This window comes from Dermacentor albipictus, chromosome 1, assembly GCF_038994185.2.
Source record: "Dermacentor albipictus isolate Rhodes 1998 colony chromosome 1, USDA_Dalb.pri_finalv2, whole genome shotgun sequence".
In the NCBI taxonomy this organism is placed as follows: Eukaryota; Metazoa; Arthropoda; class Arachnida; order Ixodida; family Ixodidae; genus Dermacentor; species Dermacentor albipictus.
Genome location: NC_091821.1, coordinates 209218898 through 209240727, shown reverse-complemented (window position 1 = coordinate 209240727; position 21830 = coordinate 209218898). Strand labels below are relative to the sequence as shown.

The following is a 21830-nucleotide window of genomic DNA, read 5'->3' as shown; positions in this document are numbered from 1 at the left end:
TTTCAGTGATGTTTGCACAAATGGTAAAGTAAACATTATGTAAACGTAACACTACTGACCAAAATGCTTGCAAAAAATGACACAAATGCAGTGTTATTTAGCACAAATAAAATGGTAATGACGAAGAGCAATATAATATTTAACTAAACATGGTCAGGCAAGTGTAACGAAATGACGCCAATGTTTAGATACAGGCACGGCCTCTATTTAAGGACAACAGAAATGCACATTAAATGCATGCACCCGCTATGGGGATGGCTTATGTTGCCGAATTGTTGTGTACCTCTCTGTTGCAGACTTCTTTGATTCCTGCCTCTGGTAATGGGTAGTGGGTATTAATGGCAATGGGACGGCAACGCTATAATGATGGCACAATGATCACGATAGAACCACAACAACCTCACAACCACAGCATTATGACTACAGAGTGACCACAGCTGCACAATGATAAGAACATGATTACAAAGGCATTACGACTGCATGTGAAGAAGGAATAATGAAAGAGTAACAAGACAATGGAATGACGATGATTGAGTGACGACAGATTGATGACGGCAAAACAATGATGATAGAACCACAACTATGGAATGACTACAGCTGCATGATGTTGATGGCATTCCAATGACTGCACGATTACGAAGGCATCATGATAGCATGTGAAAAAAGAATGACGACGAAGAAGCAACAGCAATGAAATAATGACAATTGAATGCTGCAAATTGGGCAAGTTGGTACCAGTCCACCTTTTACACCACCACTTTTTATGTGCAAAGGTCAGAAGTGTATATCAAGTCCCCGGTAGCACCCATGCTTAGTAGGATATTCCCGGCCACAAAGTATAGGGCGGTTGTTGACAAGCTTGGAAGTAGTGTAAAAAATGTGTTCAGGTTTGCAGACCATTGTCTTGTGTTTGTAGACACAAAAGAAAGAACAGGAACGCAAAGCTTAATGACCTGTGTAAAAGGCTTTCCTTCACTTCGAAAGAGGCTATGGAAGGGCATCTTCAGTTTCTTGATTTGCTACTACAGCTTTGGGATGACCACGTCTGCTGAAAGTGTGGCCTTGGGACATGCAAATCCTTATTATATTTTACTTCAATGCATTCAGGGTTTGTTAAAATAAGTATTATTGGGTCTGTATTGAAGTCATCCCTTCAAAAGTTATGCCTTCACGCGATGGGGGACAGTTTCCTTAAACAGGTAGGGAGACTAAAGGACCATGCAGGGAAGGTGTGGTAGTGGGTACATGGGGCAGACCGGAAGGTGTATAAACACAAGGCTGAGGGAGCATAAGAGTTTGTTAACCGGGTTTGCACATGCACACCTTTTTCCTATCTTGGAACACAAGCATAACCTACAGGCACAAGGACAGATGAACACATGAAATAGCAGAATAATTAAGTATGACAATACGTGTGCTGGCCACCTCTCGACTGATTTATGCGATTGAGGAGTGGCCTTTTTGGAAGTGGATATGGCACCCATTGAAGCCTTTTTGGGTTTGAAGTTGGCCCATTCGATCAAAACTTTTGGCATCAGATATCTGATTGCAGACTATGTATGTGCAGGTGTGGGTTGCAAGGAATGATGCTGTGTCAATGAAACCTCAATATAAAGAAGCTCAATTTATTTAAATGCACAATGTAACAAACTATTTTCATTTCCTAATCTTAGTTCCATTGAAAACTATTTATTGCATTTTCACGATTTAACCAAGTAATTTCGTGACACAGTTTTGATTTAACAATGTTTTTGGCCATTTCAACCATGTACTTGGAGCTTGTAAAGCTGGTCAATCTAGTAAAAAACTATAAAAATGTTGGCTGAGGCAAAATTTATTTGCAAGCGTCCTTCTGTATGAATAATTGGGGTGACAAAAACGCTGCCAAAGTGTTTTTGTATGGTAAGGTATGTGGGAAGCACTCAGTGCTCGAAGAAACACGAGAGCTGACGATTTCTTTGTTCGGGCACAAAGGAGATGGGGAGGAAGTAAACTCGCAGCAATGGTGATCAATCATGCACTGAGGTGGGGGGGGCAAGAGATGAGCACCTATTTGCCCTCTCCCGACGGCGCATGCATGTTCTCCTCTACCCTTGCTGTGGGTGCGCATGGCTGTCCAAAAGCGGAAAGGTTCTAAGAGTCATCGAGTGAGATTTGTTTATGTTTGCTTAAGTGTACATGACACTGATAAAACTCTGAACCTTACTTAGGGTAGTCTCGTTGCTATCCCTATCAATGCTCTGACTTTCTGGCAAAACTGCAAAATTTTAAAGTTTTTTTTAGGACAAATATCTACACCTTTTGACACTTTTGTAAAAATTTGTTGCTGCCAACTGATGACGGCGGCGGGCACTAAGCACAGTCAGCCATGGCATCCAAGATTCACAGAGCTGCATGACACAATATACGCAAATCTCGGACGCTGTGAATCACGACAATGCATTGCTCTCGGCAGCTGCATGGCACAATATATGCGAATCTCGGACGCTGTGAACCATGCCAAGGCATTATATATACTATACATTATAGACACTATACCCACGATGGCAATCATGCAAGACAGAAGCCAACAACCAGCTCCCAGCACCCGACACATGGTCAGTGGCACATAACCATTGGCCCAAGCTGTATAATTGGCAAGACAGCAGCAGCCAGTAGCCAAAAAATGGGGAGAAGAGGCAAAGAAAGCTTCGCTTTAAAGGAATAAAAAATGAATGAATTGAAGAATTATTCAAGCCCCAGGCAATGTGTTTGCCTGCCTTACGCAGGTCAGAAACTTCATTTCATTCCACACAACTATTTAATAGACACTTCAGTTGCATAAAAAATGCATAAAACTTAAGGGGGAACGTGGCAACGAAAACTTTTTTTTTATTTATGGGAATAAATTGATTAAATTTGGCATGCAGGTGTGATTTGTTATACTGCTATCATAACTGAAATCAGTTTTGTGATATCTGTTATAGTTTTCGAGTTGCAACACTTGACAGCCTTTAATGGTCATCCCCAAATGAATTAGTTAATTACACGTAAGCTCACCAAGATTTTCACGTCAGCATATTTACAAAGGCTCATTCTGTGCAATAAAACTATTGGTTTATTTTTTAAATGCCAAAATGAGCATAAAGAGTTTTTTTTTTACTTTCGTATGCATATTGTCTTACTAATGACTTTTGCAAAAAAAAACATTATAAATTTTTTTTTGAGGTGCAGATAAGATGGACAGCTTTATTGCACTCATCAATGTTTCAGGTTCTCATGGTCTTCTGTGAAGTAGCACTGGGATGACTGAAAGCAACTGCACAAAAAATGAAAGGGGCGAAAACGGAGCTCAAAGTTTCATTTGTTGTAAACATTTAAATATTTACTTTGGGCACCTCAAACCTGCCTGGGATGTAGTCCTTTGCCTGTGAGGACACATTTTCTATACATTTTGGTGTAGTTTTTCGCTTCTTTGGAGCAGTTTCCTGCAGCTTAGTTGCCTTTTTGATGCGTCGTGCAGAGGTAGATGATAGCGTATTCAAACCGTCCGCTCTTGTATCCTCTTGCTGCGCAACCTCGTCATTAGTGAGAGTTGGAGCTGAAATCTGCAGCGGAATATTTTACGCGAAAGCTTCTGCTCTTGCCAATGTCACGTTGAAGTCACAACCACACGCGGACATGCCATCACCATCGTACACAGACGCACCGTCACCATAGCCCACGGTTGCATCGTCAGCACTGCACGCAGATGCGCTTTCCTCGTCACTCATGTGTGCTGGTCATGCCTCGTCAACAAGGTTGGCAGCAGCCACTTCTACGATTAGTTTTCCATCTCTTTTCCATGCCTTGCATGGTCTTCTGTACGTATGGGCCGTTCGAAACTTACTTCCTTTGGGCTCATCACATGACATGTGCGTTAAGCTGCCATGATCGTCAATCACATTGATCAGAACGCGCAGCTTGCTGCTGCGTCATCACTTGGTCAGCACTTCAAATCTACAACAGCCAATAGGAGCTCGCCAGGTGCTCCACATGACTAGAGCGCCCAATTGCGATGCCGCTTTTGCCTTTTTTTTTGCTCGCGTTTGCTGGTTCATTTTTCGGTGGAGGAATAAGTCTCTGTGGCTATCTTCAGCTAAGAGCTCTCCCTCTTTACGATGATACCAAGGTGGTGGCACTGCGTCAATGGATAGCCGAGCGATCTGCGGTGCGACGGCGCCTTCCGAAGCTCTATTCTTAGCAATTTTTGATGATGGCACTCTAGGAAAGTGCTGTTTTCTCAATTTAGACCATGTAATTTGTAATAATATTTCATCACGAAGTAAATAACAGTCCGAGGATTGAGAAAAAAAATTATTTGGAAAATAAAAAAATTTGACAATTTGACCACTTCAATTGCCACATCCCCCCTTAAATAATATGTTGCCTAGCTAGACCTAACTAAAGTAATTACACAGACTGAAAAAAAAACAAAACAAAATAAACTAGGGAACACAACTGGTGGCAAGAGGATGTTTGGTTCCACTCCACAAGTGCCAGTGTGCTTTTTTTCTAAGAAGACACAGTTAACAAAATGTCAAATTTTGAACAGCGAACAACTTCAATGAAGATTTAATGGAGGTTACATTGATAATTTAAGCCTCTATAACGAATATTACTGCTGCAGAATGGCATTAAGAGGCTTCTGCAAGAAGGATGCAAGTACACTTGCTTAGGAAAACTTCCATTTCGTATGTAAAAGCATGTTTGGTGTGCTCATGTGTTATATCAGGAGGAATATGCTACGCAACCCATGACACCATTTTTCTAAATATTGTAAGCACTATTAACGTACTTCGTCGTCTTCATTTGTACATAGCCATCATCATCTTCCCTCTTCTTCGACTTCTTCGCACGTGAGCTGCGGGCTGTGGAATAAACAGCGCTGGACAACTTGATCGGTCTCGGTATTATAAAGTGGTGGGTGCGACGAAGTACCAATTAACGTACTTCGTCGTCTTCATTTGTACAATATCAACATATTTTATAAAAAAAAAACATTTTAAAAATACCAAAAAATGTTTTTCTATTCTGCAATACTTCAGTTTTTTAAGGGGCTGTGACTATAGTCATCTGACTATTCTCATTTTATTACTGTAGCTGAGAGTAGAGGGCCCAATATGGTTACAAAAGAAAATAAAAAGGAAGAAGAAGAGGCTGTCAGCACGCATTTTAACTTGAAATTTCAATTTCAAATCATGGCTCTATACCCCTCCGACTGACAATGCCCGCCATTCGGGCATGGACTGCACATCAGGAAATTAAGGGCCACTGAAGAATTGGGCTGTAAAGACGCTGAGGCTTTTTGTGGAGTCATTTTAATGACCATTAGTGATCTTGTGTTTAAAACTGATTCTAATTGTCCGTGATAGTTGGCTGTCTCTTTATCACTAGTATGTACAAGCGTGATAGCCAATTACACCAAAATAAATGTTCTTGATATCAATATACGAGCCTTCGTTCGACTATCCGATTCTATATTCAATACTTTCGATTCATACTCGAAAAATTTGATATTCGCCCACCTCTAAAAACAATGCATGGCAACCGTGATGTATTTCCAGCTCCTGTAATGACTTGCGGTGTTTGCAGTACACAAAAGCATGGCCTCTAAGATCGACTTCTGTTACCCGAGGGAGTCGTTTCCGGGGGGTCAATTCATTTCATCACTACTAAGCATTGCCAGACTGCTATATGGTTCAACTGCGACAAAAAAATTCAGATACAAATTTTCTAGCACAATGAATGCACAAAAATTTTACCAGCTTGCTGTGGGACACATACGATTTAACATGCAATTCCTAATTCAAGCTTGACAATTTGGTATCATGGCCCCTTTAATAATAAGAAAGGTAATACACTTAATATACAATGATATAAAACTAACTCTTCACCAATTTGTTAACCCTCTATTTATCGTAAAAGAGCTAGGCCAGCACTGTTTCTAAAACTCTACCAAAAAATGCACTGAGCTCATTCAAACAGAGAAAGCGATTGTTCATTACTGCATTCATTCATAGTTACTTCAGGACAATTTTGCATACATGAAAGGCAGCGCCAGAGAAGATTAAATTCTGGGGTTTTACGTGCCTTAACCAAGATACAATTATGAGGCACGCCGTAGGGTAGGGCTCCAGGTTAATTTAGATTGCCTGGGGGGTCTTCAATCTGCACCCGATGCACAGTACATGGACTGTTTTTGCACTTCGCCCACATCAAAATGCAACCAATGCAGCTGGGATACAAGTCCGCATCCTTAGGCTTAGCAGCGCAACGCCAAAGCCACTACACCGCCACCGCGGGTACTGAAGATACCTCAAGGATTCTTCATATCAACTGCGACTGCATTTACTTGAAATAGGACGACACACCCAATGAATAACTGGCCAAGACATACTTACGCTTATGCCACTACATGGATGAGACAACTGACCGACACTTTCTCATAAAACGCTGGACGTTCATGATGTGCCAAGCTACTGTATCTCTAAACCAGGCCACACACAAAAGCTATGTAGATGAGCCTATTACATGCACAGAATCAAGGAAGGTATGGATGTTGCAAAATGGTCATTACCTCCTCTACCACTCTATCCAGACTATCCTCTCACTCTGATTAAATGGTTAATACTGTCATTCGTCCACGTCTTTCATATTGCTTGCTACGACAATTAACATTATTACCAAAAATGCTGTACAACACAGCTAATAAGCTGACATCTGGCAACGGGGATTGCAGGATGACATCATGTCATTGTTGGGAAGTGTAGTGTGCAATGGTGACCACGTTAAAAAATCAGATGCCAAATGCTAGTTCTCAATTCCTCCAATTCAGAATAAATTGACCTCAATAACATAGCGACCTTCAAATAATAGATTTTTTTTTCCTTAGAATATTTGGATCATGATGATCAGTGCATTTTTAGTGAGTCTAGAGATGACAAAAATTGACAAAAAATTATGACCCTCTTCTGCCTCCACTATTTTATTTCACTGCTGTTTTCATTATTATGGCACCTACCATCAGTGTCGTCTTATGAAAATACCTGACAGTTTAGAAAAACTTAGCAGTAAAGTGATGCAAATGCCACTTAGAAAAAATTCTGTAAGTTACTTTATGGCACAGCACTTCTGTTGTTATCTTCTACCTTGATGTATCACATTGATTTCATGAGAGGGCTTCTTCCTCTTTTGACTTGCGTCTGTACAGAAAGGGTCAACTAGACAAAAAAAAAAAAAAACGAATTGGTGAGCCTGCTGCCATCTTTGCTTGGAAGCAATCATAATCAGGAATGCCTGGCAATCGGTGGAAAGCCACAAAGGCCATAGTGTTCTGCTGCTGAGTCTGAGATTATGGATTTAATTCCAAAACACTTGTTTTGATGCAGGGTAATCTAGAATCACAGAATATCAGAACGAATACCCAATCCTTGGCATCCCCCAGGTATAAATAAATAAATAAGTAAATAAATAAATAAATAAATACCAAGTAATTTAAACAACACTTGACAAGTGATGTGTTGGCATGGCATCATCTGCCCTTGGGGCGGCACTATAGGTGTTCACATTGGCAAGCACAGTCCAGTATATGAGCTGCAGGTAAATTTTCGATGGTTCTTACCTGCACCTTTCTCTACTGCTCCCACTGCAGTAATTCCCAGCCCAAACAGTGAGAACATACAAATATCAGCAAGGCATTGTCAAAATCACTAGATAAATCTCTGGTGCACTAAATTTGAGTCACTCAGCCTAAAAGGCAGCAGCACCAAGTGGACACACAGCTCCATTAGCCTCATCACTGGGAAGGTAAAGCATGCGATGTCATTGAACATCCCATAACTCAGTCCAAACATCATGAATAATGGCTCAGGCAATGTAACTTACCAAATTAAATCACCAGCATATGAAAACGAGGCTAATACAATGAGATCAACGAAAACTGCTAATTAGGCAAATATAAGATTAGATTAAAAGCCGGAGTTTTATGTGCCAAATTCATGATTCAATTATGAGGCACACCATAGTAGAGGAATCGAGATCAATTCTGACTGCCTGGGGTTTTGCAACGTGCACCCAATGCACATTGCAATGCATGGTACACAAGCATTTTTGCGTTCCACCTCCATCAGAATAACGCCACCAAAGCTGGGAACGAACCCACAGCCTCATGCTCAACAGTGCAACACCATAGCCACTGAGCAACGTAGCGGGTGTTAATTACACAAACAATTAAGTGATAAGTCAACAGACAAATACTTGAGTTCACCAAAGACTGAACTTTAACACTGAATGAACTACAGGTAAGAACCTATGGGTTATAATTAGAGGTATGCAAATATTCAACGTTATGAATACAAATCAAATACTTCAGCCGATTTCCTTTTTCTGCTTTACCCCACAACTTCAGATCTTTTTTTTTGGAAACCATTTATTTAGCATGTTTGGAAAGCTGGTCACACAACAGCCATTCTTTCTCAAAAAGGTTCTTTTTGGAGCCAGGCTCTGAAGTTGCCGAGAAGCTATCCGTGCAATTTTTTTTATGACGATTACTGATCTTGTGTTTAAAACTGATCCTTTGTCTCGTATGGATAGCTTTATTTTTGCAGGGAAGCTGTCTATGGCTAGGATCTTGAAAAAAAATTTGTGCCCCCCCCCCGAGATGTTGACAAAAACAAATCACCATGTGGGCCGTTCGTGGCGATAGTGCAGAAAGGGTCAAAGCTAAATGGCCCATACCCCTGTGGGCTCGGGGACTTGTAACACACCCTTGAACTAACCTTGTCACATGTGGGACCCAAACAGGCCCCAACCACAAGGGTTAAACACATTTTTGAAAAAAAATGTTTCCTACAAATTTTTCAAAAAGGACTTAAAAAATTCTCAGCGCTAACCGAAACGCGCTGGCACCATTGCTCGCGTGTTCGTCATCGTCTGCTTCCACAGATGGCTCCGTTGTGCCAAAAACTATCATCATCAGCAATGGCTCGAGCATCGTCTTTCACAGCTCGCTATGCTGCCGTTCATTTCACCATAGAATTTCACTTCTCTTCTGTTGTCATAATGGGGAGGCCGTGTTTACGAGGGTATGAGCCATTCATTGTCTTACGTGAAAGACACATTTAACAACAGAGGTGATACGTGAATGTGTGTGCGTACCTATATTGCCACAATGACCACAGATTTGGACAGTAAATATGTTCGTACCTTTGTTCAACATTCTGGGTCACCTCTGTATCATGCACTAAACAGCTTTGCTGGTCATCTATCTTCACATAGTGGAAGAGCTCTTAATTTTTTGCAATAGTCAATGCAGGCGTGATATCTAATTATATCATAATAAGCATTCCTGCTTTAAATATATGTGTCTGCCATTTGACTATTCCATATTCATTTGATGCTTGCTAATCATATTCAATATTTACTATTCATATTCGATTTGTATTCGAAAAAGTCTATCTTTGCCTACCACTGGTTTTAATGGCCCAAAGCTACACTTGAGCTTAATTACTTCGGCCACCTGGAATGCTTTAATGTCCACGTAAATTTAACTATGTCACTGTTTTTGCAATCTGCCCTATCAAAATATAGTCACTGCATTTAAGAGTCGGACTGAAATTAGCAATCCTGTTATCAAAATTTAGTCTGTGCTACACATAAAACCCAGTACTCTACACTGAGAATAGCTTACCATCAAGTATCATAAGAATAAAAAACATTGGCCATTCCGACTCGATATTTTCAAATGCCTGAAACAAGAGGAAACAGCAGGGTTATATAACTGCAATGTTCATGAACTTCAGTGTGCTGAGCACTGCTTTCAAAAATGCTCGAGAAGAATGAAAATGCCAGCAGAACTCACTTTGGTTTCCCCTGATGTGTAGTATTTCCGGCTTCTGTCTTCAAGCACAGTGCCATAACCATCTCGTAAAAATCTCTTGATGCCATAATTACTCCGATGAAGCTTTCGTATTATTTTATCCTTTGTGCGTTTGTACAGGTAGTCATCATGGGTGGCAAAACATGGAAAGCTCACAGCCATGAGGAGCCCAGTGTCAGTGTTCTAGACATAAAAAGAAGAGCATGTTTAGGCCAAAAGTACTTGAAGGCACCCTGCAAGATCTTTTTAAACATGGTAAATAAACCTGCTTAGTGACTAGACAATGCTTTCATGAACACCTAAGCGAAATATTGTTCCTGTACTCACAACAGCAACCCTACAATTTCGCTCAAGAGACTCTTGCTTTCCACTTTCCAAAATCCTTGCCACTTTTCATGAAAATTGCTACAAACATGTAAACACAATAGTAATTGGCCATTTTTTAAGACATCATGATGAGCAGTGCCTTAAGCAGGAACAAAGAAGTAAATATGTCACTAGTGCTAAAGCAATACTGCCAAGTTCCAACTGGTGGCAGAAACCGATATCACTTGCTGATACCATGGCCTCCGAAATCAGGTGACATGATTGAGGGTCACGTGACCCAATCTAGACGTCAAAGTGATGTGTAGAGCATGGCAGGTGTCATTCTGTGTTGGCAAAAGTGACAAGGCTTCGTGTACAGTCAGAACAATGAAAACATGGGGAAGGCTGCATAGTAGTGGAAGCAATTGATTACCCATAACATTGCTCACACAAGGCACATTCAAAAACAATCTTTTCTTGGAAACGATTTGTAAAGAGATGCCCTTTAATGCCATACACATTCCACACCTTTCATAGCAGGTGGTAGGGTCGCAGTACAAGTGTCCTGCACAAATAAAATTTTATTTGTCCCTCTCTAACGGGCTCTGCAGTAGCCATACTGCTATCTTGCAGTACTCAGTGCAAAAGGAGTAGTACCATACCATATGATTCATTAGAACAGAGAACACACTAAGCAGACACGAGAATGCTAATATGCGAAATAGCAATTTTTTGTAAATTCTACAAACACTACAGTCAAACGTTGTTTTAAGGAAATGGGTTAAAACAAAGTAATGCATATGATAAAGTGACCATAATTCCCCTTCAAATTTGCATAGAAACCAATGCATTTAAAATCTCCTTTTAACAACAACAGCAACAAAAAAAAAAGGCTTCTTTAGGCCAGAATGATAATGTTGCACCAATTAAGTTGAAATCTGGCGACATGCAATGCTGTTTGTAACTTGTCTGTATTACCAGTTCAAAACTTTCACAAGCTGTCGGCCACCTGGAAATGCGCTTGTCATACAAAGGTGTGACAAAGCTGTACCACCATTATCACTGTTATTAGGCCCACAGATTGATGAATGATAAGAATGGAAAAATGAAATGGATTGTTACAAATTACAACCCCCGTTCCGAGTTCTCAGTGGGTGATCTGTTTATCAGCATTACTTGAACAAGCAAATGGAGCACTGCTAGCCTCCAATTCAGTACAATGCCTGTCACAAAACGCCGGTGCAGAGAAATGCTTTCCTGTTGTTTATAAGCATCCTCTTGTATACGGTGATGAGTATCATACAAAACCATCTCAGCACTCTTCCAGCACGCTTATTGAACAGTGTAATAATACCCCAGTCACTTTCCACTGTGACCGAGCCTAATCATGATCAAATTTCTTAATTCTGATTAGCTCCTTTCCTCAGCTCATGCAAAGGTGATAATCACAACCAAGAAATACGATCCCAACCAGGCTAAATTGTGATTGAAAGTGCACATGTGACATCACTATTAGACCTGTTTAAACTGCTACTTGACACAATGACCGTGAAGATTTATTTGTGTTGACAGCTGCATTAGAGAAGCTAGTCATCTCACTGATGAACACATGACAGAAAATCTTTCACTGTCCTTCGGCAGTACACGGTGGGCTTTTGCATTGGCTTACCCACTCGGTAGTAACAAGTCAACCTAGTTTTTCCTGGCAGCCAATGTCCACCACGCAGGCAGAAAATCCTTATACCAAAGTAATAGACATAATGAGATAAGTGTGGTTCCCCTTTCTACTTCATTATGGCAGGTTTATAGTAACCATTTCTTTTTTCTAGCTGTATTTAGAAACACCATAGTATGGAATGTGTCGACTTTTCCCACGCTGTATTCAGAGATGTGGAAGTGTGGATAAGCTGAGAAAAAGTTAAAAATAAATTTTATGCCATACCTTTGAACTCGACTCTCTAGGCAGTAATGTCTCAAAAATACTTCTGTTGCGGTTGTGAGCATCAACATCCACATAGATGACAGACCATGATGCGCCTTTGTCGCCAAACAAGTTGCAACCATTGATGGCTTCCAGAGCAGATTTTGCCATGCCAATTGAGCTGTATTTTTTAAAATAGAACAATTGGGGTAGTCAAAAAAGAGTTCAAGTGAAACTGATGCAGCTAAATGATTCTGACAGTCATTCCATTTACCTTGAGTGAATCTCAGGGGTGCCATTGTTATACTTGCTGCCCCTTTCCCAAACCCCAAAATCTGGTGTGCGGTAAGCTCTTTCAACATAGTACACCAAGTTCTGTACAAAGTTCACTTCATCCATTGTATAAATGATCTGAAATGTATAACGCCCACACTTAAAATCTCAAAAAACACTGAATCTGGAGTATATAGTCTTAATGTGAAGAAAAATAAAACTAGCTATTATCACCAACCTGTAGCCCTGAGGTGATCATTTGAACAAGATACAGTAGATAAAGCGACACTGAATCGATCTGGAAGATTAAAAAAAAGTAAGCATTTGTAATCCACAAATAGGAAAGAACTCTGCTCCAAAATGCATAATTTCAGCCTTTGAAATGCTCTGATCTAAAAACATCCACAAACAGGGTGCTATGGGAGACAAAACGTGCTGTCTTCATTTAAGATGGACACATTGCAGTATTTGTCACAACTAGTGATGCTAGAGTAGTGAAATTTCCAAATCAAGTAAATATTCACATTTAAGAAAAACAACTTTTGAATATTGAATAGAATACCAAATATTCTTATATTTATAAACAAGGTGAAATGTAGTTTGTATGGAGTTCATGTAGTAAAAAAGGCTTATTTACATTATTTTATACATGCATGTAATGTTCACAACCGGACATCCGGCCAACTGAGGAGCTTTGCAAATTAGATATCTGGTGAACTATGATCACGACAATGATTAAATTAGAATGACCCTTCACCACATGCACATAAAATGTTGTTTGGTGAAGGAGCAAAGTTTAATACTACATGCATGACAATTTATTAGATGCGTTTGGGAGAAGACTGTCAAAAAGAAATTTGCTTCACCTAAACAGAGATGACAAATTCACAGGCCGCCTAAAGGAGAGACATTTTTATTGAATGACTGGAAGTTACTCTACAGAAGTTGGCTGCTCCAAGCTTCTGAAAAGGATTTGGTGCCCCTCTGCAGCATTCATGGCTGTCCTGGATCACAAACATTTGGAACACTCCCCATTTGTGTCAGTCTCTCTGCCCCGAGACTCCCAATATCCAAATGGAAATTAATATTTGAGTTGGAAATTAGGAATTCATGAACTGAATATGAATCAAATAGCAAATACAGTATTTGCACACCTTAGTCAAACCACAAAAACTTGCGTGAGAAGGGTCAAGAAATCTGCAAGAAGGCTCACCTGTAGGTGCCCATAATCACTTTCAGGAATGACTGTCATGCCAGTTTTCAGATGAAAGATTGAGTGCAGAGCATGCTGCGGCCCTTGCTCCACTTTAAATTTTTCCATCTGAGAGACAACAAATAATAACGCATTAACCATCTCAGCCTAGCCTATCAGTGATACCCAAATCCCCTAACTAACCTTGTCCTTGGACTGTCGCATCCAGCAAAACAATATGCCACGCATACACTTAACAACACTCTGGCCCAGCTCATATGATTTGCCACGATCATCATCAATCCTCCTATGGAGAAAGCAAGAGAGAAAACGAAGGCATTTAGCAAAAAACAAAGCCCACAGTGTTTAAAGCTCCAACAGTACAATGCAGACAAGTAACATTAGGATGTGTTTAGATTCCAACATTTTTGTTTTTTTTTTATATTTCACTACAACGGGAAGATGCTATGATTTACAGCTGGTGCTCTTATCTCAAAAATTCAACGCTGAAGTGCAGCAATCATGAGTCACATGTTTTTTCTTTTTGGAAGTGGTGAAGGGCAAAGTCCGAGTGAATTGTCAGAACAATACGTATGCCTCAGTTTACCAAAGGTAGCTTCAAGAATCAAAGTTCTGCTGCAGAAACAAAAACAAAAGTGATTCTGAAATCCCTTTGTATGGGCTATCTGCAGTACAGCGTCATGCGTATCAGAAATGGTTTCAACACACTAAAATTAGCAAACAAAATCTTCAATAACTGGCGATAGATTTTAACAGGTGTGTGGTAACGAAGGTATTATAATGTCTCCTCAAAATGAGCAACTTGTTCTGTCCCCTTGCTTGTTGATAAATGCATAATTTGCTTTGACATGAAACAATGTTTATGCCTATCAAACTGATAACACTATCATAAGAAGTGTGAAACAAAGCTAGTTGGCTTGAATGTTAACAAGTGCAATGAACCACATTTGAAGTAGTAACTTAGCGCAATAAAAACACAGAAACAAGAAAGGTGGACAAGGACAAGCGCTACTCACAACTGTGTAATGGAAGGAAGGACAGTACATATATATCCTCTTGTCACGCATGCGCCTACCAAGCAGAAGAGAAGCAGGCACATGCACATCATAGGCGGTTGCGCAAGAAGTTAAATCCAACATCTAGTAATGTGATAAAAGGCTCACTTACACATCCATCTCTATTCTTCTTGATAAAGAAGGCCTCAAGAGCGAGCCTAGAAGAGGCGTTGCCGCTCCTGCCCAGAATAGTAGTCGCAGAAAATTGAGCGTCACAACCATACGCGCTAACATGAGCCCCCAAATGTGCACCATTATCCTCCTTTTTCTTTAGTTTTTGTGCATGTTCCCTTAAATGGTCATTTACACAATGCTCGGTTTGTCCAATGTAGAGCTGCCCACAAGGTTGTAAGGGAATTGCATAAACAACCCCTCTGGAGCACTCAACAAAGGGCTTCTCATGCCTCGTGCAGCAACCCCGCCTGCTCTCACAGCAAATTTGAGAACACAGCTTCGAAAGCTTGTTGGGCGCAGAGAGTAGCGCTTGTCCTTGTCCGCCTTTCTTGTTTCCGTGCTTTTATCACGCTAAGTTACTACTTCAAATATGGACGACCAACTAGCCCAACAGTCAACTCTTCTACAATGAACCACACTTATGGAAAGTTTTAAATAATGTTATCTTGAGGTGGCAAATGACAGCATAGATAATGTAGACTTCAGGAGTAACAGACATTATCGCTGTAATTAATCAGCAGTTACCATATATGGAGCTCATCTTGTATTTGCACGAATATAGCACACCTCCAACAACAGGGGACTTTAGCACTTCAGAAAATTAAGAGTATATGGGTAGCTTAAGTGATATTGCGCGACATAAAAACGACACGGACGTGAAAGAAGACGACACACCAAGCGCAAACTTTCAACTCATTTATGTCGCGCAATATCACTTAAGCAATGGATTACCAACTAGCCCGGAATGCTGCTCTCATTAAGTATGTGGGTAGTTCATCTAGTTTGTACTAAAGCCTCAGAAAAAGCAACTGCACACTATGTAAGTGTAATCAACGCAGTTTTGCTTACTGTCCTCTTGAGCAACTTGGCAGTGATTAATTAGCTAATTTGATCATTATCCACTTAAATGAAAAGCCTCCAATGCAACACTTGGAAAGCTCCATGAGAAATGTTCTAACAATTTATTTCCATGAAGATAGCTGTAGTGGATTTAATTTTTCGGAGATTCAAAGAAAGTACACAACATCTGTAAAAGGACAACCATTGGACCAGGTTCTTACGACAAGCTATATTAGTGCCCTCAAACATGCTTTAAATGAATCATTGCTGTTGCACGCAGGCAAGATGGAAACAATGCAATTTCTTAATACACTCTACAAGTGTTCCATTGAAGGTGTTGCAATTCAATACCTACTTCAAAAAACAGCAAAAAAATGTTTTTTCAAGTAGTCAATTAGGCAAGTAACAAAAAATACTTTCGGTCAGAACAGTAAACAATAGCGAGTTAGTTGCGACAAGTTCGCTAAGCCACTATTGCAATTTCTACATAAGGAGGGCTGCTATGCTTTTATATGAACACACATCTACACAGCAGACAAAGCTGCTCTTAAAGAAAGAGAGAGTTGGTTGCATTTGTGCAGCATGCATGCACTTTCAGCATGCATGTAAATTTGTTGTTATGATTACAATGCAAACTAACAATGCAAAGTGCAGCCGCATCCATTAGATGAGAATAGATAATTTTACCACAGCACAACAAGAGGTCCCACTGAGACTACCTATCTGTGTAGGCACTGTGGCAAGAGGTGAGCTGTAACTGCTGAATTTGTGTTTGCAGTGCATTTACCAATAATAATAATATTTGGGGTTTTACGTGCCAAAACCACTTTCTGATTATGAGGCACGCCGTAGTGGAGGACTCCGGAAATTTTGACCACCTGTGGTTCTTTAACGTGCACCTAAATCTAAGCACACGGGTGTTTTCGCATTTCGCCCCCATCGAAATGCGGCCGCCGTGGCCGGGATTCGATCCCGCGACCTCGTGCTCAGCAGCCCAACACCATAGCCACTGAGCAACCACGGCGGGTGTGCATTTACCAGAAGACAATAGCTGGCATTGTATCTGCAGCTGAATCTCTTTGCACTATTGTCCCCATTTCCCTTAGCTGTGCTGAGTTCTATTCTTGTTAGCAAATCTGCTCACCCCCTGCCACCAAGACATTGGCTTTCCTGCAAAATCCAGTCATCTGGTGGCTGAGCTTGCCATACTTTGAAGCTTTAAATTGAGAAGAGAAATGTAACTGAATTTATTGACACTTGCTTCTGCATGCTTCTAATGAAAGTGTTATATCTGTACAAACACAGTATACTATATTATCAAAAAGTACTTTTTTTTAACATCTGTTACTTAATTACATAATTACGAAAATAAGATAGCACTGCTATTTACACCATACAAAGGCCATACTGCATGCAACCAGAAGAGCAGCACAGACTTGACCTCAGAAAGTGTTTTCAGCCTGCTTGCTTTCTCCCAGCGGTGTGTTCGAACCCTACACCCTCCCTTACATCCAGATTTTCTGCACATCAGGGTTTAGTTTGCGTGGGTGTCACCACGTGGCATATTGACCTTAAGCTTTTCAAACTTCCCGTGGTGACGTAGTGATGATGTCAACGAAACAAAAATAAAACAATTAAAAGCTATCCCTGCACAAAGAACTTCATCAAAAAGCTTGTCCCGCCGGTGTTATCAGTTTTCTCTATAAAGAGTAGCCGCTCGTCAGCAGGAAATGACTTATGACCTTAAGAGTATTTAGTCGCAACACAGCACACACAGCGATGATTGATCCTGGGCTCTTCAGAGGCTTCCCAAAAGGCAGCATCGTTCTTTTTTTAAATATACTAAGTCAACGGGCTAGGGTAATCGTCAGAAGCACTCCACAGCAGATTTTCTTCAGGCGGAACACATTCTGTATTTCTTGGTAAGGCTTTGCGTCCAAATGTCGCACAGCGTCTATGAGACACACCGTTGTGGACGGCTTTTGATTTTGACACACCATTTTGGCAGTACCTTCCCCCTCAATGTTATAAAAATATTTGCTCTTTTTGCCTACCCTATCATTGTCACAATTTGTTGGAAATGTAGAATACTCCAAGGTATCCAGTTGTTGGGTGATCGTAAAGCTGGTGGAGAACAGTGGTTATAGGCAGTATGAACAGAAGTTGGGGACCGTCGTAGTTAGCACGGCGATGGTATAGAATATCATCTTGGAGCAGGAACAGGTTGAGAGATGAGTACAAGACACCTGAATATTGCATTCACAGGGTTGTAGGTGCAGGAACATCAGAAGTACATATTGCCTCTTCTACACCCCCTAAACATTATTTTTAGTGTGAAGCAAAAGCAGGAGAGTAGTGGGTATTTCTGCGACGGTTATCCCACAGAGGCGTCAGTAAATCCAAAATATTGCTCCCTTTAGTGGCTCTAAAGAGCACTATTACTGAAGGTCGTTACACAATTATAAAGATTTTATGACCGCTCCAAGTTATGCACTTTTTGCTTCCAACAAGTAATCACGGTACTGTCTAATGACAAATACTGCGACAAGAAAAAATGCACTTAGGATAAGCGAAGCCCATAATTTTGTCTTTTATCGCCGACAACATTTATAGGAAGAAGCACAAAGAAATGTAGTGCAGAGGTGTAATTGTGCCAACACTGTCTTCACAGCTGACGTCTCAAATGTCTGAAAACACGCTACCTTCATGCAGTGGCTGCTTGGGGTGCTAACTGGTACATATCTACAAAAGCTGGACATGTTATCACCTGGCCGTGCCACTCTTAGATCAGAGATTAATGTGACACATGTAGTGGGCCTCCCTCGTGCCATGCCTTTATTGCTTCACCCTTCTGCTGAATAAGTACTCTCGCTCTCATCCCCCCATAAATACCTTTTACTAAATCTTTAGCACATGTCCAGCATTCATACTATAGGCTTCTCTCTTTGTTAGAGCTTCAGTACTTCTTAGTATGCCCCATAGCACAAATGTACAAATGACCACTTTGACCACTTCACTACAGAAGCTAAACAATGTAGAAGACTCAGAAAAAAACATGCCATTCTTACTTGTAGGACTGGTAAAGGCTCCATATAGCAACAGCACAGTAGATGCTGTCACGAACATACCCATGTTCTTTATCTCGAGAAAGCCGTGGGAATAGTCCTGTTGTGGGGCTTTGGAAGTTGAGCAGTTGCCGTTTCACTGAAACAGTTTCCAAAGAAATGCTTGAAATAGTAAGCTAGCCATAATAGAAAAAAGCAGCGCAGACAATGAGGCGAGTGAAACAGACAAAACAATACACTGCCTGTCAATCTGTCACATTGTCTTGTCTTTTTCACCCGTCCCGTCGACTGTACTGTTTCGCCATGATGAATGTACACCGACTAGCCCAGCTCAGAGACCTCCTCTAATTAAACTAGCCAATGTGAAAGAAACAAGGTGCATTTTACTGCCAAAGGGCAAAAAAGTGGCCAGGTTGGTACACATGCACCTCAGGGAAAGAAAACATGCACACCGATGATATACAAGTGGTTAGCTCAGTGACTGTCTTCTCTGCTTTGTCAGTGCCGTTTTCTTCAACATAAATTTTACTTCCCAACTAGCTTGCTTAGCTAAAACACTTATAGCATGATCACAGATATTCCACGAGAAAAAGATGGGACACAGGTGTCACACACCAACAAAGTACGTACCAACAAGGTCTCCAACAAGTCCTATTACAGCTTGTTTAGTTGTTTTTTTACCTATAGTGTGCCTAACGTAAAGGGCCACTTAAATTTAATACAATAAAACCCAAAGCAAAAGATGGCTCAAATTATTTTAAAAAATCATCTGCTACATAACAAACTTCAACAATGCAACTCCATGCCAACAAAGGTATTTTGCACAGCCTTAGATTCGAAAATGTTCTTACCTTGACCATAGAACTTGTCCAAGTGGTGCACCGTGTCTGTGTAGTTTGTCAATTTTATACTGTCCACATCTACCGTATCTGCTACGCTGCCGACTCGGCTTCTGCCAAATAATGGCACTGCCATAGTGCGGAGCCGCTCCCTTGAAAGCAGAGAGAGAAAGCAGCATGGGTAAACTCAGTTGAACGATTTAGCTGAAAAATATCAGCTATCAATGTATTGTCACATCCACAAACCACACCTTGGCCATTTTAGATGCTGTACTGGAGGACGCCAAATTAATTTCGACCACCTGGGTTCTTCAACGTGCACCTAAGTACACAGGCATTTCAATATTCTTTTCGTGTCAACCATTATGAATCTTGTCCTTCCTGAAATATTGATGCTACCACTGACGAAATCTTTCCAGTTATGCTTAAACATCATCTATAGCATCACATGAAACCAAATTATCCCTGTCCAAATTTTATGATCTTAAAGACTTGAATTTAAGTTCTCTGTATGGATTTACATATTGTGATTTTTCTGATTCTTAGACAATTGTAGACGTGTCTTATCGTTCCGTTTTGTTTTTCTTTGTATTCATGTTCTTCCTAAGCATTCCTCTTTGTAGCCTCAGTACTTGCTGTTCCCCTGTGTTCAACTACTGTTTGCTATTACTTTTTGCCTCTCTATTGGCTGTTGCTGCAGTTAGACATATGTCTCGATCATATGCCTTGCAGAAATGCCCTGACAAATACAAGTGCCCTTGTTCGAACATTGGCTCTAGCCTGAAACATTCCTTGTTAAAATACTATCAGTCACTAGAAGTAATGCCCTTTGCGGTATAAAGACGATTAACTAAGCAAGGAAATACATAACCAATGAGCCACCTTTGTTTAATCAACTCTTCTTTAGTGGATGCATCAATATTGTTCTAATGTTACTGAAGAAACCTGCCAAGTTACTTCAAGAATAAACTACTGTATTTACTCAAATGTAGGGAGATAATTTTCTTTAAAATATAATGCATGAATGTTCGGGGTCAGCTTAGATTCGAGGATGCGGTTTGGCCACAACTGCCAGACACTGCCAACCACAGTGAGGCCGATGCCACCAGATAGAAAAATATTTTGCCGATTTTATCAGAACCCAAAGTGGGAATGTCCATAATGACAGAGATCTTATAGGCAAAGGCGAAAGAGGTTGCAAACATTCAAGGCATTGCTTGGAACAAGTTCAGACACCTGCCTACTATGACACTTCAACATGTCTACTTTGCTTTGTCATGTAGTAAACTGTGTTGCAGAGGCAAACGACAAAATTCAGGCCAGCCTGACATTGCGAGAATTCCAAAAGTGCAACATTTCAATAATGTTGCATATTTTTTTCTCAGTTGAATGACCTTTTCCATTTGGCTTACATTCAAGAAAATGTTTTTTTCATAATGACCATCCACATCTTGAGGGTCAGCCTAGAATTGAAGCCAGCCTAGATTCAAATAAGTATGGTACAACTCCATTTTAGAACTTTCTACAAAGCTCCATTGGTGCCAAGTGGCCTGATCTACTGGCTGTTTTTAGAACTATGTGTGGCTGCAGTGACTGATTTCTAAAGTGGCAGTCACAGATATAAGCTGGTGTTTGGAGTTCATTAGCCTTGCATAAAAAAAAAGGAAGAAAAAGAATGCATTTACAGAGAGCTCATATGACGAAATTATCGAAGCATATAGCTGTAAAATGAGGTCCTACAACTGCCCCCACCCCCATGTGGTTTCAAATGAAAATAACTTCCTCCAAATGCCTGCTCTACAAATTGCATAACAAGAATTCCCCTTTGCTGCTTACTGCTCAGCCTTGTCATTTGAAAGAAAAAAACAAAAAGATGCTTAGCCAGCTGCTGAACAATTAAAGCACAAGGGGCTAAAAGGGGCTTGCTAAGAATAGAAAATCAGTGGCCATGAAGAACAAGAGCAATAGAACTAAACATCAGTGGTGTTAGAATGTGCAGCAGTGCCCTCAGATACTGCAAACACAGGCTCAGTGCACTGAATGACGACTGCTATTCAATGGCTATGCTGCTACTGAACATAGTGTATTTGAGAGTATCCATAAATGTCAAATATTTTTAGTCACTCATGTGGCAGTGATGCAACTTATAGTTGATGACACAAAATCAATCTGGATGTACCAATTGCTGTTCTTTTAGTCAATTCAAATAGCAGTTAACCAACACAAAGGATAAAAAGGAGAACATA

The 21830-nt window shown here is 40.5% G+C and overlaps 1 protein-coding gene across 4 annotated transcripts in view; it reads right to left on the bottom strand.

Moving 5' to 3' along the window:
• Positions 1 to 21830, bottom strand: part of LOC135906653 (probable phosphorylase b kinase regulatory subunit beta) — an 87919-nt gene that overhangs the window by 60333 nt on the left and 5756 nt on the right. For all 4 annotated transcript variants that reach the window (XM_065438164.2, XM_065438166.2, XM_065438167.2 and 1 more), the window contains 9 exons: positions 19597 to 19736; positions 18749 to 18884; positions 13795 to 13897; positions 13612 to 13719; positions 12637 to 12696; positions 12400 to 12536; positions 12147 to 12306; positions 9881 to 10081; positions 9710 to 9767 (listed from right to left, as the gene is read on the bottom strand). In XM_065438164.2, coding sequence (XP_065294236.1) covers positions 9710 to 9767; positions 9881 to 10081; positions 12147 to 12306; positions 12400 to 12536; positions 12637 to 12696; positions 13612 to 13719; positions 13795 to 13897; positions 18749 to 18884; positions 19597 to 19736 — 1103 coding nt within the window. The remainder of the gene's footprint in view (positions 1 to 9709; positions 9768 to 9880; positions 10082 to 12146; positions 12307 to 12399; positions 12537 to 12636; positions 12697 to 13611; positions 13720 to 13794; positions 13898 to 18748; positions 18885 to 19596; positions 19737 to 21830) is intronic.